We start from the raw sequence: 19,356 nt of genomic DNA, 5'->3' as shown, positions 1-19,356 counted from the left end.
TGGAGGCTAAGATGCAGGGGAAGGCAGAAGGAGAATCTTGCACCATAAAAGCCAAAGGATGTCAATACTCACAGATATATGCCAGTCATGCTAAGCCCCACCCCACCAACCCATTTTACTCCCTCAGTTCAGTTTCATACCTGAGTTAAGCACAGTTCTATATAACTATATAGAAGAGAAGTTAATAATCAGATAACCCAGTTAAGCCACTTTCTTACAAGTAAGAGTTGATTGTTTTTATAGATTAAGAAATATTTAATTTATAAGGTTACATGCTAGCACACAGAAGGTATTTATACATTTATTTTTTCCTTGTATTACAGATTACAGAGAGGAGAGAGGTTGAATATTTGTATTTTTCTGAGCCAAAAAAGTTCATTTAAATTTTATCCCTTTCACCAAGAAAAATAAAGACATGGGATAAAAGGTGAAAGCAAAAGAGAAGTATAATTGAGAGATGAATTGTCATGAGATGACATTTTTACAGTTATCATTTGTTTAGCTAGCACTAAAAGATGAACTGAATTTACTGCAAAGATATCACATCACTGGATATTAGTGCTCTTCCATCTCTGCTGATGGTACAATGCATCTGTGTACCTGCGGTCGCAGGCACCAGGCTAAAAGCACCGATACTCTCTGAACTGTGCAAACCGCTCCCTCTGCTGGCATCCAAGCAGGAGGAGGAAGGAGAAATGGAGAAACTACCTGACTGCAATATAAACCAATAAAAGAAAATATGAGATGACTCAAGAGAACTGCAGGGCCTGAGGAAGGAAGGTCAATCACAGGAAATGGATAAAACAAGATTAGTGAGATGGGTAAAAGGCATGGGAGGGTTAACAGGAGCCAGGGAAAAGGGGCCAAGGTGACAGAGGGCAGCAGTAGTTTTGGACAGAGGTTGGACAACACAGGGGCATGTGTGATAGAGGGAGGAGTAGTTAGGAGCTACAGGGAGGGAGAATGAAGCAGAGTCACTGGAGAATATTTTAGTGGAAAGGGGCAGGGTTACAGAACCTGACAGCAGAGATAGCAGTGTGCAAATGAGGGCATGAGTAGGGGTGTCAGGTAGTTGCAAGAGAATAACTGGACAGCAGGAAGAGCTGCGGATGGGGGAACAGAGAGAGGCTAAAATGAGACAGGATGTAGAAGCATAAGTGAGATAGGAAATGGAAGTCAGGGTTGCTGAGCTTGCACCTCCCTTTTCTGGCTCATAAATAGCTGTGAAATCTACCAGCAGGACATTTCTCTCTGTTTCCTTCCCATCCCACCACGCTTTTGACAGTTGTTCTTAAAACACTGCTCCTGGTGGTATGAATTCCTTGGCAGATGACAGTGTCAGAACCAAACCAGTCAAATCTCCCATATGTACATCCACCGCTGTCGGCTGATGAAATGATGATGGCAAGGTTCATCATCCTCTTCACTGGAAGCAATTCTCCACTTAGAGTGACCCCTGAATATCTGTGTTCACTGTACTGAGAGGAGAGAGCTCTGTGGTCCTGGTTATTTGTAAGGTCCAGCACCTGCTCCCGTTTTAATCTCAGTAAATAAGAACCACTCTCAGATAAATAAAGTCCCTGGTGATTTGCTGGTATACTTCCTTGAATCCCTGGCCTAACTGAGAGGGTTCCCTTTAGTCCTTTTGACTTGCTTTTGTGTAAGCAGTAAGGGGAGTTGCTGGGAGTTGCTTAAAATTAGCATGTTCCTTACAGCAAGAAGGTGAGGATAACACTGCAGTGATAGGAGCTGACTGGAGGAAGAGAGGCCAGAAATACAGACAGGAAATACAGGCACTGGCTACTCAGTGCTTGCACCTCAAGGTGCTTATGTTTTGTGGAAGTATCTGCCCCAGTAGATGAGAATGAAAGGCTTTGAAATTCAACACCAATAAAGCCCATTCCTCTTCTTGGTTTGGCTTGAAAGCACAACAGAGGGCACCAATACATGATGGCAGGAAGTTGACCTGATGTGGTAAGAGGATGGGAAAACACTGACTGACAGTATCCTTCTCAATACTCCCATTTGCAGCTGAGAGATGTGGTAAATAGTGAGAGGCAAACTAAAGAATTCAGCAAAACCCTTGAGTTATCTGCAAAAAGAGTATCAGACCTGGTAACTTCTCTGCTGGTTCTACCCGTGAAGTGCAAACTTCTTCCTACATGCAGAAGAGCACTAGCCAGGCACAGAGAGGGGTGAGAGTGTTTCAAGGTCTGGTGAGGTAGCCAAAATCTGCTGCTAGCCCCAGTACCAGCTAGCACTGGTGCAGCTGGGGCATATCCTGTAGATTGTCTAGAAGCCATAGGCACTGGGAAAAAGGCCTCATCAAGTTTCCCAGTAGCACTTAAGGGAATCTACTGATTCTCAGAAGGAAAGAAATGCAATAAGGCTACTAGTTACTAGATCAGTTTGAAAATGCTTCCTTTCTGCCCACAGAAGGCAAGAAAAGAGAACTAAAAAACACTTCACCTTTTGAGGAGCAACAGATTTATCTCATATATTACCAGAGCTTGAAAAAGCCCAAAGCCTGAAGTATTTATTCAATTTGAAGCAGTATTATATTAATTGGGCAACAGGGCAGGAGTGCTTGATTGTAAATACTATAACCCCATTCCTTAAAGATATCCAGAAATTAACCATTTTACTTGCTCTTCAAAATCTGGTGCAAGTCCTTCAGAGACCATTCAGGGAAGATATCAGTAGTAAGAAGTACTCTGATCTAGTAGCTGCTCCATCTACTCTTGATGCATCTGGTACAATAAGCAGCTTACAGGCTTTCACTGATACTGAATACAAATTGTTAAAGAGTTATTATATGTAATAAATCCCCTAACAAGTGAGGCCTTGTGGAAGTGACAGCTGTAAAAAAAGTGTCCATCCAGACACAAGTGAGCAGGACTGAAGCTTTTTCTTTATGCACAAACCATAGAATTAAAATTCATGCCCCTATAGCTCACTGTGGTGCCCAAAGTGGCAGACTTTCCACGTGCCAATCAGATACTGAACCTGGGAATAAAACCTAAGGGCCAGGGGATAGACCCTGGCTATTAGGGTAAATAATAATAATAGTAATAATAGGACCAATATCCTCACAATTTACATTTTTTGATGATGAGACTTCTTTTGCATAAGGCAAATGTAAAGGCATTACAGCCTACATCATAGGAACAGGCTCTAGCAATAGGTTTCAAGGGGAAATCATGGTCTCCAGGGGAAATCATGCTCTCTTCATGTCAGCAGGGAGACTTCAAACTTGATGTTGCTTTCTTGAAATACTCACTTCCTTTTGTGGCTTACTGCAAATGAATGGTGGTAGACAGGTTAATTCTGGGAGGGTCTGTCATTTGCATTACTGCTGGAAAAGAAAAACCACGAAGCTCTGTAGGGTGATGCAGTGAGCCTCATCAGTCTGTGTATGGCAGCAACAGCCACTGTGGCAGAGAAATTCCTGATTGTGATAATGGGAGGGTAAGATTTCATGAAACAACTATCATCACAGAAGTCTAGATCAGAGCTCTTACACCTGGAAATGGATGACTGCAGACTTTGTAACCACAGGGTTCTGTTTACACTGAAACTCCATTTTCAATTTCTCTTTCAAGGTTATTAGCCTTGCTGGTTGTTAAGGACGTTTTTGTGGTATGGTCAAGTATATACATTTCTGAATTGGTACAGCTCTCATCACAAAGCCTTACAGTCTCCAGGGGTGAAACAAAACAAAAAAGGATTCCTTCTCTCCCTCATCCTTTTATTGGTTTCTGCTAATGCAGCTGCGCTATTGGTAATAAGCAATTTTCTGATGTTTATAAAACTCTCCTCTACTCTATTGAGTATTATCTAAATTAGATCTAAACACACATCTGTGCACTATAGTCATCTAAATTATTTAGAAGCACGATAAATACAAACAACTCTCAAACTCTGCCACTCTTAAATGAAAGTCCAAAAGTTGGCAGATGTCCATGATAAATATAAAAATTTTAAGGAAGTCTTCAACCATAATTGCTACAGAAGCCAAGATGTTTTAAAGCATTCTACCTCCGTAGAATATCGTACAACAAGCAAAGCTAGTAAATTTTCTATAAAATTTTGTTCATGTTTAAAAGCCGCTGTAACTTTTTTAATGTTATAGAATAAGGTGGTTATCACCATGGATCCTGAGTACTTTGTAACTGGAAATGAACTCTGACTGAACTGCATTTGAAATATGCAGTGAACAACTCCTTAGTTAAGAGTAACATTGTTTTGTGACAACTGAATTAAGAAGGTGCAGCATCAGGCTAGAAACTGTTTTCCGTCTTATTTCTAATAGGTGATCTAGAATGTGAGAGTAGAATATTACAGTCAAATTCTTTAAGGCTAGAATGCCTGTTTTCCAGGACATTTATTCAGCATTTCATGCACTTGAAGTGCTCCCAGAGTAAAGCAGTGCTGTGATGAGATTGATTTTCTTCAAACTAGTAAGCAAACAGCAGAAGTTAAGGATCCTTGAATATTTTTGGCAGAATTTCCCTTCACAATAGCAACTTTAATGTGAACTTAATTATAGTATCTTAGTATATATCCTTATAAATACTCTCATGTGTGCATGTGAAATGACTGCTGTCCTTTGTTTTTTCTCTTGGGTTTGTAGTTTTTTGAGTACACATCCCATAATGAAATACGGTACAACACCCGACAACCAGAAATCTGTGCAGCAGTCGATTCAGGGACTGACTACTTGACAATGTACTTGTGTCAAGAAAATGTCCACAGTGTTCCTGAAAACCAGAAGTTTGTTTTCAGAGAGGTAAGTGTGCCTCATTGAATTTGGGTTTGGTTTTTTTTTGGAAGTGAGTGGAAGGAGAATTGTTGAGGTTTTTTTCTTTTTATCTTACTGTCTACACATCATGTAGGCCATAACACTAGAACAGATCTCTGGGAGAAATATGCTATCTTGGCTTTTAATATCTGAACACAGAACCAGGATAGCAGCAGTATGCATACAAAGAGTATGCCAGTCATAAAGAATAGGAAGATGAGAAGGAGGAAAGCACCCTTGATAACCTCAAAGGAGCTGGGAACACTTTCTTGCATCTCACCCCTGCTGTCTTCTCCCGAGATCTGATGAGCCTCAATATACCCCTTCCCCAGCCAGTCTCATGGCTGCCCTACTTCTGTTCTCTTTCCATTGACTTGTTTTATTTCACAGTATTTGTATTACAATATATCCCCACTACTTCACATACCACCCTTACTTTATACTCTGCCCTGCTTTGGAACAGCTGCTTCTCCTCTGCAGACCCTCTCTTGTAACCCTTCCCACAAGCACCAGGAGTGCTCCCTTTTCTGCAATGTAATGTGCAGTTGTGTAATTTGATGCATCATCAAAAAATACCTTCTGCCCTATTCCTACCCGTACACAGGACACATCTTACTGGCTGTGGGGACTCAGCCAGTACCTCTCTTTTTCAACCCTCAAGCCTACTCCCAAAGGGGGGAAATACTGAGAAGTGTGGTATATTTATTAAGCATAACATGATCTTAGAAAAACTTGTGTTTAGTAGTTTTTAATCTCTAAAGAAGTTCCTGAATGCCTGAGGGAAAATAAGCTGGATGAAAAATTATGGCCTTGGTCAGGTTCTGCAGTGTTATTATTTGGCTATGGGAAAAGGTCACATAATATATCAAAATGTTATATTTACATAATGTGTCTGCATAATGCATCCAAACTCTACAGGATCTATGGTTAACAAATTTCATGCTTAGATACTACCACCAGTGGCAGGGTAAATTCTAAAAAACTATGTGAAAATTACTGTCCATTCACTAAATCTAGTCCAGACTGAAGCTCATAGTGGTATTACTGAATAAAAATGTTTAAAACCTGACTATATAAATGATGTGTCATTTTTAATAAAATTGCTCAAGGTCATATACCTTAATCTATAAGAATATATGGAAAGTTCTTCAGTCACTTCAGGAAGTAATTGAGAAAACGAAAATTTTGAAATTGAGAAATCTGAACAATTGAAAAAAAAGTTTTGGAATACATCTGTTTCCACTGCATTCCTAACCGTTAACTTTTAGCATCTGAAACTTTAGGAATTATTTTAAATTTTCTTCCTTTCTCATGATCACTTTGTTCCTGTGTGTGATTTGAATGTACTGCTCAGCTCCAATTCCTCTTCTTTTACTGCATTAAATCAAAATCACCAGTCCCCAACTTTCAAGGCGAGCGATGGGTGAGGTGTCAGTACCACATTTCTTTTGCTTTGCGCAGAGTAATATCAGACAGCTGTCCTTATGGATGTAGCATAATCACAGATTTAACCAGCCTTCCCAGCAGCCTGACAAGAATTAAGTTCTTATGGGTACTGAGTCAAAAATGAGTGAGGCAAATACTGATTAGTCCTCTCAAAAATGTGAATTATCACAACAGAAACAGGAAAGTCATTTAGAAGCTAAGCAAGCCCATGAACAATAACATGCCACTGGGCATCAGGAGCTGTGGCTCAGGATGCAATTAAGTACAATATTCCTGATGACGGAAGGAGCAGACTTCCAAAGGAGTAAGGGTTATGCTCAGAAGCAGGGCATTTTTCTTTCGAAGCTGCTAGAGGCTTTGGAAATGGTTGCATGTGGGAATGTCACCCAGGCCAAAGGGATGGTCTCAGAGCAGGGCAGTTCTCCATGGCTGGCTACACTGCCTTTCTGCAGCTCACTATCTTAGTTGTCAGCGCTCCTGGATTGGAGTGAGAGACGTGAACTGGAGATTAAATGTGCTTGGAGACTACTGTAACAGGAGGGCCTGAGACCTAAAAATGTGTTTGTTAGGGAATTTGACTGTGAAGGCCTGTCAGACCTTACACATTTGAGACAGCTGTGCTGCCCTCCAGCAAAGCAAGTGAACTCCACACACATCCATAGGCAAGGGGCATGCTTAGATATTTTTACTTTTTCCACCAAAAATATCCCCTATGAAGAAAGGGGAAAATTTCTTGCTAAAAATATGTTCAGCATCTATACTTAATGAACAATATTTACCTTTTACTTACAAGATGTGCAATAAATTACTGAATATGGGTAATGCCTGTACTTGGCTTTGGTTTTTACTGCCCATGTTCTGATGCAGTAACAAAAGGCAATGAGAATGAATTGAAGTTAACTCATACTTTACAGGCTGAGATGTCACTACATGTATCCCTCTAAAGCAATGTTAATGTAAGTTTAAAAGCAGGGTCTCTTGATAAAGTTCAGAGATCCTCAAGTCAGGCATTTTGCCTTTACTGCATGGTCTCATTGGAAGGATATGCATGATATTTATTTGTGGCAAATGTCTTCTGTTATTTTTAAAACACAGTGATGTGTCTGTAATTTTTAAGACCTGAAAAGCAAAATTTCTTTCTGTTTGTTGTAGGATAGTACCTTGTTTCACCTACAAACCCAGAAGTGTGTACAAGCCGAGTCAAATGTTTACAACGGTAACCCAGCACCATTGTTACGACCGTGTACCGACTCGGACTACCAGAAATGGTTCTTCAAAGAACGAAGTTGATCCAGATGTTGTCTGGGATATAGCTGAATACGAAAAATGTGCTGTTTCTGGTCAGCAGTTAGTCAGCCTTTTTGAAAATCACGAGTGATATATTTTTGTATGGAAAGAACTGTAATTAGTTTACAAACCTTGGATCTTGTTTCCTGGAGCATTAGACGGCACTAAGCATTGAGAGCTATGTGAAGTGCTACAGAATCTGCTCCTTTTCTCTTTATCTGGCAGCTACATAACTGCTTCTGAAGTGTCTTAAGTTCTTTTCACAAGTGACAATGTATTTTTTTAATCTACTGTGTGGAAGTAAGGCAGTCAAAATAATTGCACTAATGTTAATCTGCCAATAACTTAAAATGTTTATTTTTCTACTAAAACATTCTGCAATTGGGCCTTTTAACAGATAGTAGTTAATAGTTATTCTCATCTTTTAAATACGAAGAAGGTAAATGTAGGCCATATTCTGCCCTAAGTGGCTACCACAAACTCCTCACTGAAGACAGTGTGGATTTACACATGAAGGTAGAATATGTCTGTATAGTTTTGCACAAATAACAATCTAGATGCATACAGATTGCACATGCCTGACAATACTATACCTTAAATGTTGTGACAATTTTAGATGCTCATGGCACTTGACAAGTTTCTAATCATGCTTAAGTCTGGTCTGGGAGTAAAATGGGCATTTTCTCATCTTTCTTAAAGAATTAAGGCAACAGTATTTAAAGATGATGCTTTGGGAAAAGCTATTTAGATTCACATGGACCTAGCTATGTGTCTGTGTCCCAGACTGCACAACTAATTTTAACATTATGTGGATTTTTAACATGCATAAAACTTGCAAGATCAGACCTAGCAATAATTCTTTTGAAAAAAATTCAAAAGTTGCAATTGGAGAAAATGAATCTAAGAAATTCTTTCATTAAATTGTGTTTAAATGATTCATGTAAAAATGATAATATTTTAAAGAATGCTTTTGCAAATAATCGATATGATATGCAGCTAATATTAATACAAAAAGAATTGTCTTTCAGGTATAACTTGCATTTCGTCTGGGAACTTCTGTTCTGATGAGCTGGCCATGTCAAAGCATATAGTCCAGTTGAATACATGAGGTTTAATCTGTACCAGTACAAAATGGTTTCTGGTGGTGTGTGGGATCTGCCTTACCCAATCAGACAAGTGGTGTGTGTATAGCAATGTATCTGGTCATTGACCAACATCACTACAATGCTGATTAGAAGGGTTTCAGCTTATAAGAATAATTTCTTTCTTTATCAGATGAATGTATGTTTATATATAGAAGGATGAAAATGTCGACCTTTTTCCCCTCAGAAGTCTTGGCATCTATTTTGATTAGTTTGGGATGTATTTTGTTATTTACCTTTGTTCATGTTTTCTATAAAAAATGTACAGCCTTTTCTTTGAATCCCCATAAGCTCATGCCATTTTGGCATACCTATTTATATGATTGGGGTGTGGGGGGAGGGTTTCTGCCTGTAGGAGATACATATGTAGGTTCTTCCAAGGTTTTTCTAAACTGGTGTAGATAGAATGTTTTTGTGAGCACCTTTAAAGTTTTGTCTCTGTGGGCTGTGGACTGATGAAATTGATGTTAGAATTAATAAAATATTTTGTGATTCAGTAGAGTGGGAACTGTCTTACGAACTATTTCTTTTGTTTTTCTTGTGGTCAGTGGTTTTCATTTAATCACTTCTCTAATCTCTTAGGCCCAGATCCCTGCAGCATTTGCAAGAAGACAGCTTTATTTTATGGTGTCTCAGGTTCTGTTTCCTGAACTCAGTAATGCTTCTGTTCACTTGTTAGCAGCAGCAGTTTGCACTTTGAGCCACAAATCAAAACTGGATAGCTGCGTGAGAGAACTATGAGAGCTCTAGCAACACAGCAAGGATTTTCTGTTAATTTCTGCTTTACCTTCTTGACTGTTGATTGAACAATATTAGTAAGTTAATAAAAGTCCAGCTATTACAGTCACAGACAAAATTTTCATTGACCTTCCATGGTCGGTGAGGTTTTCTTAGTTTTGGGATTTCAAGATTTCATCATCATGTGGAGGTATGCAAGTGAAACTTCGTAACTGGAAATTATTTTCCATACATCTTTCCACTATGGCCTTGTTTAGAGTGAAGTATTGATGTTTTTGGCTTCCACGTAAATGCAGCTGAGACATTTTTGCATATGCCAGCAAACCTGCCAGCCTGGGTTGCACATTTGCTAGACAAACACACTCGAGTTCAAAAGAAGACACTGAATGTTAGCAAAATCGTCAACTTGCTCCCCCTCTGTAGGCCTTTTACCATCTACTTACCATTTTTTTCTGCTTGATAGCCTTTTCTTCTTCTCAGCTCATTGGAGCTGTATTAATGTCTGGCTTCAGGTTCAGAGGGCAAAGGACTCCATCAAGCATCTGAGTCACATCTGCAGGCTTCCTTTTGTGGGAGGTCAGCTGAGTAATGGACTGTGGACTTTGGGTTTCTCCTGGGCAGAGATGGAGCTGCATGCCTCATAGAAATGGAAAAAATTGGAGGACTTCAGTCCTATCGATGCTAATTTCTTAGTCTTTGTATTACCTTATTTAAACAAAAACGAACAAAATAAGAGCAATCCAGATTTCAGTCTGGTGTCTATCATATTTATTTATTTGAATTCATCAGGTAAATATTTTGACTTTTTTTTTCTTTTACTCCTTCACCATTTTCTTTTCATTTAAAAACTGTGGGTCTTCAGTATGGACTAGAACTTACTGGATTTTTACTTCAACAGAAAACAGTATATAAACCTTCCTTCTATGAAATAAACCACTAAGATTTCTGTATGTGCAGTCTTGACCAAACCATTATGATGGGGAACTGTTAGAGCTTGCACAAACACCTGGGAACAACAGTCATCATTGTACATGCATCAGTCAACACAAATTAGAAACAGTATTTCTTGCTGGCTCTGCTGAAACAGAGACTCAAAACTGTATTCAATTTTTGTTATATTTATAGGAAGTGGTAAGATGTACTGCAAGGGGAAATTCATATTGGTTGACAACACCAAGACTGATGAGACTGTGATTCTATTCCCTGTTTATGAAAACACGGGTGGTTACACAGTGATACTGCTTGGTGTGTAATTTAAAATCTGATGCTCTTTTACCTTCATTCATGTCTCTTACAGCCTTTAGATGTGGAGATTAATTTGAAGCTGAGCTTTGTTCTTATACCCTGATATCAAGATGACTAGAGAGACTGTAGGGCTAGGATCATGCAGTTGCATATACATGCTTGCAACTGTGCGGGTTTTTTGGCAGTTTGGGAATGTTGTATAGGCTTGTAACAAACACAGAACTTTGTGCTATCAAATTAGCTGAGGTAGGTGGGAAAGTCCTTGGGAGGGAGGGAAGAGAAGGACAGCAGACCTCCCCCATTTTGTCAGGGTGCTACAGCAATAGCTGCGTTTGAATTATAGCATTACAGTATTCTTCCACCTTCCATTTACAGAGGAATAACATTATTTATGTACATGCAGTACTAAAATTAATAGGCTTAGATCAACAGTTTTCAATCTTTTTTTCAATCCATTGCTCAGTGACATTTTTATGAATAGGCAAATCCTGATTAGACCAGTCCCAGTCAGCACTGACATGAATTGCGTGGCTCCAGGGTTTGCAAAGGGGGTAGAGACAAAAACAGGGCAGGACCTTCTCAGTGACCTCTTCAAACTCCAAGAGTAATAAAAAGATGCAAGATGCAGGAAGTGAGTTGCTGGCCTGATGGGTAGCGTGATGCGTTTCATGTAGCATTAAACCATCTCCCAGAGTGGAAGGGACTCACAGCAGATGCAATTTCTTTCTTGATGTTAAGGGAAAAATCAGTTTTCTGGATTTTTTGACTTTATCCATGCTCTGAAGATACTTAATTTGCAACTGAAGAAAAAGTGGTCAAGAGAATCATACCAGTACAGATACTTAAATGTGAAATTAATTAATTAGGTACTCTGTGATGAGCAAATATAAAGAATATACAAAGAACAAAAATGTTAACTGTGCCTACACTGTGAGAAGACTTGGTAATAACTGAGAAATTGGAAGTGATCATTAGCAGGAAGATGCTTGACACTGTTTTTACAGAAATATGGTTGAAGGATTCACATGATTGAAATGCTGAAGTGACTGGGTAACATGCCAGGAGGAAAGTGGCATTTGATTTTCAAGTAAAGAGAACAGGATTTCCAATTCTTGTGAACTGATATTTTAGCCAACAAGGAATAAACAGATGCAGAGGATGTCTGATGTGGACCACCGAATGAGAATATAAAGCCTTTTTGCATAAAAAGACTGTAAGACAGATAAAGGATGCACTGCTTCAGAGAATTTCATCCTAGGGAATGCACTTTACCAATTTCATGATAGCAAAACATTCAGGGGATTTCTAATGAAAAAGAAAAAGGTAGCTGGGCAAGTAGCTGTGTCTGACACAATCTTTAATAAGCAGTTTGGTGCAATTCTCCTTTAGGCCTCCTTTTATTTAAAATGAGTTGTTACCTGGCCATCTGTTATACATAAACAAAGGATAGTGCCTTTGAAAGGAGAAATTTCTCACTGCTGAGAATTGGAAAGAAGCAGGCTTTAAAAAAATTTAACTATCATAGAATCATATTGAAAACATATGTGTGCAACATGAAAGTTTTTTATCAGATTGCAAATCAAATATTTGAGTGCCAGAAATAAAGGTTTTTGTGAAATCTAAGTTAGCTTCAGTGCATCTATTATACCATTATTTTTAATTACAATATTTTTGTGCAATATATTCCCTGGTTTTTGACATTTTTCTTACAAAAGTTGTGGAAACTGTCTTTTTCGTGCCTCACTGATATACAGGAAGAATCTTCAGAGGTTTACTATGCCTAATCCTCATTGTTCAATATATGTCTTACTTACTTCCCCATAATAAATCCCTAGCTGGAAAAATAAAAGTTATTTTCTTAGTTGTGGGGATTTTTGTTTTGTATTGGTTTTTTGTTTGGTTGTTTTTTTTGGTTGGTTGGGGTTTTGTTTGTTTGTTTTTGTTTTGTTTGTCTTGAATGTTACGGTACCTCAGTGTTTCCCAAATATTTATTAGTTTGTCTTGACTGTATTACCATGAAGGAGGAGCACCCATGTTTTACTGATAGGGAATGCAGTGAGAAACAGATTAAAGGCAGAAGTACCACAATGTTAAATACTGTAATTTCAAGTGTAGCTTTGCATGATTTAAATTATATCCAGCCATGCTCCAGACTTCTGCAGTTCCTAGGTGCATTTCTTTGCTCTGCTTCTGTAGCACTGGCCTTCCTAGTGCACTGTGTGGTCTCTGCCAGTGGCTGGGCTCTACCTCCCACATGAAGGCAAGCCTTGAACTTTATGCTGAGTAGAACTGTGCAATAACTCTTTCCAACCTGTATTGGAAAAGAAGTGAGGAGATGCATTTCATTCTTCAGCTTACAAAGGGACATTTGCTGCTGCAGAAGTAACAAAGAAGGATATCAACCAGCTGCTAATAATATTCAAGGTGTTAATTCTGTTGTACCACAGAACCTGGACTCAAGCTTTCTTTCAGAAAGACTGAGTTCTCCAAAAGCTGGGAAATTGCTTTAAAAAAAACCAAAAAACCTTAGAAAGCTGATGATGTTCCAGAGACAATGTGTGTGTGCTAATAAACTGCCAATATTGTAAAATGATCAGCAAATTGGTCCAAGTAACTGTAGTCCTGGTAGCCAAATACTGGAGAACTGGAGAAAGTCAAGGAATGACACAGGGTACAAAGAGTGAATAATGATTTTCTGTGAAACAGATTATAACAGACAAACTTGGTATCAATTGCAGATCAAGTTGAGAATGGCAAAACATGATTTAGCATATGACATTCTGATTAAAAATAGCATTATACAAAATCAATATGGCACCTATTCCTGTTGGCATACTAGGAATGTTCTTGGTGTCATAATAATCAATTTTCTGGCAGAAAAGGAGTTACTGAAAAGTTTGCAGGTAACAAACTGCTTGACAACTCACTTGTACAAATAAAGCTCATGGTTTGATTTGTTCTAGTGCAAGATCAAGTGTACAGGAGTAAAGAAGTAGGTCATGCTTAGGCAGCATGGATTCAAATACAGTGTAGATTATTGGATAAAGAGGCATCTCCACAAGGACAATGCACTGACTGGTTTGCCCGTTGTTCTCCCAACATGCCCGGCATCCAGAACTCGTTGGTGCTGAGGGAGGTGCTGAGGTTGCAGCTGATGGCCCAGTGCTGGCAGGTCATGTGGTTAGAAGGACCAGTTCACACAAAATGCCTTGGAATTGCCTCCAGAAATGATTCTTGAGGTGAGGGAATGTTGGCCTAATTATTTTACAAAAGCAAAGTGTGATTAATCTTAGGCCATGTGCATGGGAGAAGATTAGTAATACTATGCCCCCTTAAGCTAATAAAGGCATGGTGAGAACCACTGATTGAAAGTTGGAATAAGACAAATTGATACTGAATATGAGTTGCACCTTTTAGCAAACTTATTAATGATTGAAATGATTTATCAAGAGATGTGGTGGACTCTTCATTACAGATGCCTTAAAATCAACACTTCTGGATGTCATTCTGAGAGAAAGGCTATAAAGCAGCAAGTGTTATGAAATTACTGGTTGAGGCCTTTTAGCCCAGGGTCAGATCATTATGATCTTAGAATTTATTAGTCCATGAAGATTCTTTCCAGTTTATTCACCGATACTGCTATCGTGTATGTGATATAAATTAGATGCATTAGGTTGATCTTCAAAGTTCTGCTCTGAGTGACCTCAGGAAAATTATGAATATGTATAAAAAGTGGGGTGGCTAAGGGAGGGCTAAGAAAAGTTTTTCATTTTGCCAGTACTGCCTCCCGTGTGGGATCCACCTGCCAGGCAACAGATCAGCACACTGCTGCACAGGGACTCTGCAGAGCAGGGATGCAGGTGGGCAGTGTGAATGTGTTCCCTGGGGTGCAGGGACAGGCTGGGAGCGAGGCAGAAAGCCTTGGGCTGTATATGGGATATGTCCCACGGCCACTGAGATGTGGAGGGAACTACTTGGGAGAACAGGTGTGGAAAGGGTTCGGCTCCCCCAGGCTACTCGCAGGGTTGTAGCAGCCCTCGGGGGAGTTCAGTCCTGCCGCAGCCTTAATTTTTATTTTTTTTTTTTTTCTTTTGTAGCCGCGAGTGGTGCCAGGCTCCCAAAAAACCGCCAAATCTGCGGGAAAAAAAGAAATCAGTTAAAAAAAAAATCCCGGCTTCTGCTCTTGCGAAACGCGCGGCTCCTGCGTGCCGCAGAGCTGCCGTGGCCCGGGCTGCCTGCGCGTGTGCGTGTGTGCGAGGTGCCGATCCCGAGTGGGAGCGTGCTTGCGTGCCGCGTGTGCGCGGAGGCGGGTGGGGAGTGTGCGCGGAGCCCTCCCGCGCCGGGCAGCGGGGCTGTGTGTGCGTGTGAGTGGCTGTGTGAGTGCGTGTGCCAGGCGGGTCGCGCGTGGGGACAGTGCGCGGGCCGTGGCTGCCGCCGCTCCACCCCCCCCCCGCGCCCGCGGATGGGCAGCGGCCACCGCACGCACCTCCCCGCGCCCACCTGCGCGCGCGTCGGGAGCTCCACCTGGAGAAGGTGCCCGACCCACCGGCAGCGGACGCTGCTGCCGTAAGAAGGGGATCTCGGCCCGGCCCGGCCCGGCCCGGCCCCCGCACACTTTGCTCTGTCCCTGGCCGCGCATCCTGCCCGGCGGCTCTGCCCGACCCGAAGGACGGGCGCAGGCGGCACCTCCAGCCCGCGGTGGGGGCTGCCCTGACTCCCACGGAATGCGGCACTAGCACCCCCGCCCCGGATCGGCACCGCTCCCCTTCTCCGCCTCCCTGGCTCTAGGGGGGGCTTTTTCCTCTTCAGCGTTTTCTGCCGGAGCATCCTTCCCCCCCCCCCCCCCCCTTTTGGTGGAGGAGGAGGGGGAAGGAGGGAGGTGTTCAATGAGGGCTGCTCGGCTCCCCCCCCGCGCCTGAGAGGTGCTGTCCCTCCCTGAGCGGAGAAGGGGAGAGCTGCCGGGGAGACAGGTCCCGTTCCCTGCCGGGGAGAGCGGAGGAGGGTGGTGGGAAGCGTGTCTGTGTGCGTGGTGGTGGGGGTTATTTATTTATTTATTGCTCCTGGTGGTTGCAGCTGGCAGACCTGGGAAGGAGTAGGGCGCCATTGCCAGAAGGATTATTGCCAGGAGAGGGGAGGGGGGGGGGGGAGAAGAGAGAGAAGACCCCGAGGCTCCCGGGGAAGCGGAGAGTGACAGCTCTTTTTCTCCCGCCTTGGCTTCTGCCGCCGGGGGATGCGCCCGGACTGAGAGGGGCTCGGCTCCCTTCCGCCGCTCTGTCCGTCTCCCCACCCTCAGTCCTCCTCCTCCTCCCCCCCCATCCAGCAGCATGCATCCCTCTCCGCGGAGACCGGCCGCTGCTACCTCCAACCCTGCCATGCTACTGCTGCTCCTGTGCCTGGGCTGGGCGCCGCCGGGCTGGGGCTGGCCGCGGGGCAGCTCCCGGGGGGCGGCCGGGCTGCCCCCCAACGCCACCACGCCGATCTCCATCATGGGCTTGATGCCGCTCAGCCAGTCTGAGGAGGACCAGAAGAGCAGGATCGGCCGGGGAGTGCTACCCGCCGTGCAGCTGGCCATGGATCAGATCCGCAACGAGTCTCTGCTCAACCCCTATTTCCTAGACCTGCGGCTCTACGACACAGAGGTAGGGACGCCGCGGGCCCCGCGCCGCCGCCCAGTCCCGGGGCGCTGCGGGTGCAGGGGCGCAAGGGCAGCGCGGACGCCCGGGCTGGGGCTGCGACTGCCGGCGGGGCCGTGCGCGGCGCCTCCGAGCCGCCTCGCCCGCCCGGCCCCGCGGGCTGCCGGCAGATGTGGGGGGACTGGCGGCGGAGGGGGAGGACGCGGAGCCGGCGGACCGTATCCTGCGCGCCCAGAGTGTCAGCAGCGGCTCCCCCGGCAGCTGGGGCTCTCCTCGCCGTCCCGGGGGCGCCCCTGTCCGGGAGTCGCCTACAGCGCGGGGGTGGGCCCGGGCGGGTGCCGGAGGTGCTTGGTGGCGGCGGTGCCTGGGATCTGCTGCCCTTGGCACGCACGTACACCGGTGGGAGGAAGGCTCTGCCTCCTCGCCTGGCGGAGCCGCGGCCGCGTCCCTCTGCCAGCCGCCACCCGCTCAGCAACAGATGCACGCCGGCCGCTCCGCTTTCCCGCTCCGCCAACCGGCTCACGCTGCCAACCCGGCTTATCCCATGCGGCGCCGGGACGCGACGGGCAGCGATCATAGCTTAAGGAGGCGGGGAAGCTCTCACAGGGTTCCGCGGGGTCTACCCCCTCCCTGCCCTCCGGCCGGCGCGGCGGGAGCGCCTAAGTGCCCGCCCGGGAGTGCGTGGCCGTCGGGCGGCGGGGCGCGGAGGCGCTGGCTCCTCGGAAAGAGTTAAATTTGCAGTCCCGGTCCCCGCCGAGCGCCCAGCAGCGCAGCGGGATAGCTGCGAGACGCCCCGTTCCGGAGCGCTGCCCACGGCCGGCCGTCAGGGATGGGAGAAGAGGGAGTCCTGCGCCGTGCTTCGCGGAGAAACATCTTCCATTTACTTGGAGGAGAGAGGCAGGGAGCAAAGCGAGGGCTTTGTCGAGTTGGTTGCCGCCGCCACTCGCCCACAACTGCCTTTGATTTTGGTCATAACTTCAGTACCGGTGTGTTTGCGGAGGGTACGCGCGCGTCCGGTACCGGGGCTCCCCTGAAGATGGCAGTCGCTTCTTGTGTAATGCTGGCGGCCGGGGCTCGCTTCCAAGACAACCCCCGGTAAATCGAGTGACTGCTGAAAATCTCCTTGCCTGTAATTTAAGGAAGCCCCTGTCTGCTCCCCTTCGGTTCTCAGGGTCCGGGGCGACCAGGCTGAGAGCAGCAATGACAGGCTGTACGAATTCCGTGATAGTGTTTCTGTCCCCACAACGGCTACCAAAAGCCTCTCCTTGCAGGGTGGCTGCTTTTTATTGACATAAATTTGTCATAGTGTTTTTTTAGATACCTCTGAGCAGCAATGCATGGAGGACAATACTGCTGAAGATGTCACTTAGGAAGGAGCACCCGGCCATCCTGTTGTGTTGTGTGAACAAGGCGTAGATATTGACAGGGAATAGGCTAGATCAGACTAGAGTAGATGCTTGTTTCCTTAAAAAAAAAATGAATCTCAGGGAACTCTGCAATCATAATGAAAAGAATTATGGGGGATTTTCTGAATGGCACTACCTGTCTCGTAAAGCGAGATGCGTGTTAGGAAAAAATCACAGTTCTAATCCCATTTTCATTACATTGTTCTATATTAGTTCTTCCCTTGGATGGAACTATTATAAAAATGACATATGCATAGGAAGTAGAGAAGCCTAGGTAGGATCTTTCTTCATACAGTAACATCATAATGAATAAGGTGCTGCATTTCATTGCAGTCAAAATATTTTGAAGTTCTTAATAAAGATTTTGGGTTCTGAACTAGGTAGTTGTCATTAAAATATTCGGTGGGGGGGCTGAGGGAAATGCCTTGTTTGTTCTGGAATGAGTATCAGTTTCTTAAAAATTGCATTTTTACTGTTTTGTACTCTAGGGACATAAGGAATCAGGGTCATGTTGCCAGCCTGCTGTGTTGCTTTGAATGCTTTTAAGCAATTAATAATTGGATGGCTGTGGAATGTTAAGTCAGGCGAACGCATATGTTTGGAGTATGGTTGGATTATTATTGCATGCTTCATAGTGACAAGTAAATAACTTAGCATTCATGAAGACTGTACCAAAACGGAACAGGCTAATGTCTGGAATAGCCATTAAATACATAATGGCAGTGCAAACTTTTTCACTTGGTGCAGACATTACCTTATTCCTTCAGTGCACTTACGGTAAGCAGAAGGGTAGCTGGCTCATCATGCCCACTTGGTCCTCAGCCTATTTTCTGAGGCCGCCAATAAATAGATATGCCTGAAGGGCCTGGATCCTTATCATTGCATAATCACAAACCAGGGAGTAGTTCTCCCTCTCAGGGCTTCACAGGTGCTGCTTGTGACATTGTTGGCTCTTGAAAGAGAGAATGTAGAGCCTTGAACACATGGGATTTTTTTTTAATGGTTTGAGAAGTAATTGCAGCATATTTATAATGCTTAGGAAATGTACGGCAGTGATTGTGTATTTTCCCTTGTGTCTTTCCAAACTCCCTCATTTTTGTAATCTGATCTTTGCACTGCAATTTTCTATAATACTTTAACTAAAAGCTTGTGAAAAATAATAATGAAAATAAAAATATTGGATTTTTTTTAATTATGCATTCAAGTACCTTTCTGTCAGAATTGAACTGAATATTCTAGCTTGCTTGATATTTCTGGTTTGTATAATGATGCATTATAATGCCTTTACTTTCTGACAAACCATCTTAAAGAATTGCGGTATGCCTGCTAAGTTTGACTGCTGTTTGTCAGCAGTTGAACTCACTAACCTTTGAGGACATGAGCAGCAGCTCTAGTGCTTTTCAAAGCATTTAAATTGAATGAACACTTAAATACAATGCTTAGTTTATGTCTCAGTTGAGATTGTGTGAATTACATCTTTGTTATGAAATATGATCGCAGGCTACCTCAAGTAAAAAAATGCAGAGGCTTCTGTCTTGGGTATTTTTTGAGATTAAATGTACTTGGAGTATGATCCTGATCCAGTTTGGTAAACTCTTGTTTTGCTACTCCATGGGCATCTCTATCTATTTAGGCATTCCTACTTAGTCGCAGTCAAT

At 43.4% G+C, this 19,356-nt stretch overlaps 2 protein-coding genes across 2 annotated transcripts in view; both read left to right on the top strand.

The window, feature by feature from the left end:
* GALNT12 (polypeptide N-acetylgalactosaminyltransferase 12) overlaps positions 1–9,175 on the top strand; it is a 46,833-nt gene extending 37,658 nt beyond the window's left edge. The window contains exons 9-10 of the mRNA XM_032674468.1: positions 4,634–4,789; positions 7,400–9,175. Of these exons, the coding sequence (XP_032530359.1) occupies positions 4,634–4,789; positions 7,400–7,537 (294 nt within the window). The 3' untranslated portion in view covers positions 7,538–9,175. The remainder of the gene's footprint in view (positions 1–4,633; positions 4,790–7,399) is intronic.
* Positions 9,176–15,272: 6,097 nt separating this feature from the next.
* GABBR2 (gamma-aminobutyric acid type B receptor subunit 2) overlaps positions 15,273–19,356 on the top strand; it is a 471,997-nt gene continuing 467,913 nt past the window's right edge. The window contains exon 1 of the mRNA XM_032696868.1: positions 15,273–16,298. Within this exon, the coding sequence (XP_032552759.1) occupies positions 15,984–16,298 (315 nt within the window). The 5' untranslated portion in view covers positions 15,273–15,983. The remainder of the gene's footprint in view (positions 16,299–19,356) is intronic.

This window comes from Chiroxiphia lanceolata, chromosome 1, assembly GCF_009829145.1.
Source record: "Chiroxiphia lanceolata isolate bChiLan1 chromosome 1, bChiLan1.pri, whole genome shotgun sequence".
In the NCBI taxonomy this organism is placed as follows: Eukaryota; Metazoa; Chordata; class Aves; order Passeriformes; family Pipridae; genus Chiroxiphia; species Chiroxiphia lanceolata.
Note: the sequence above shows the minus strand (reverse complement) of the source record. Positions and strands in the feature narration are given on the sequence as shown.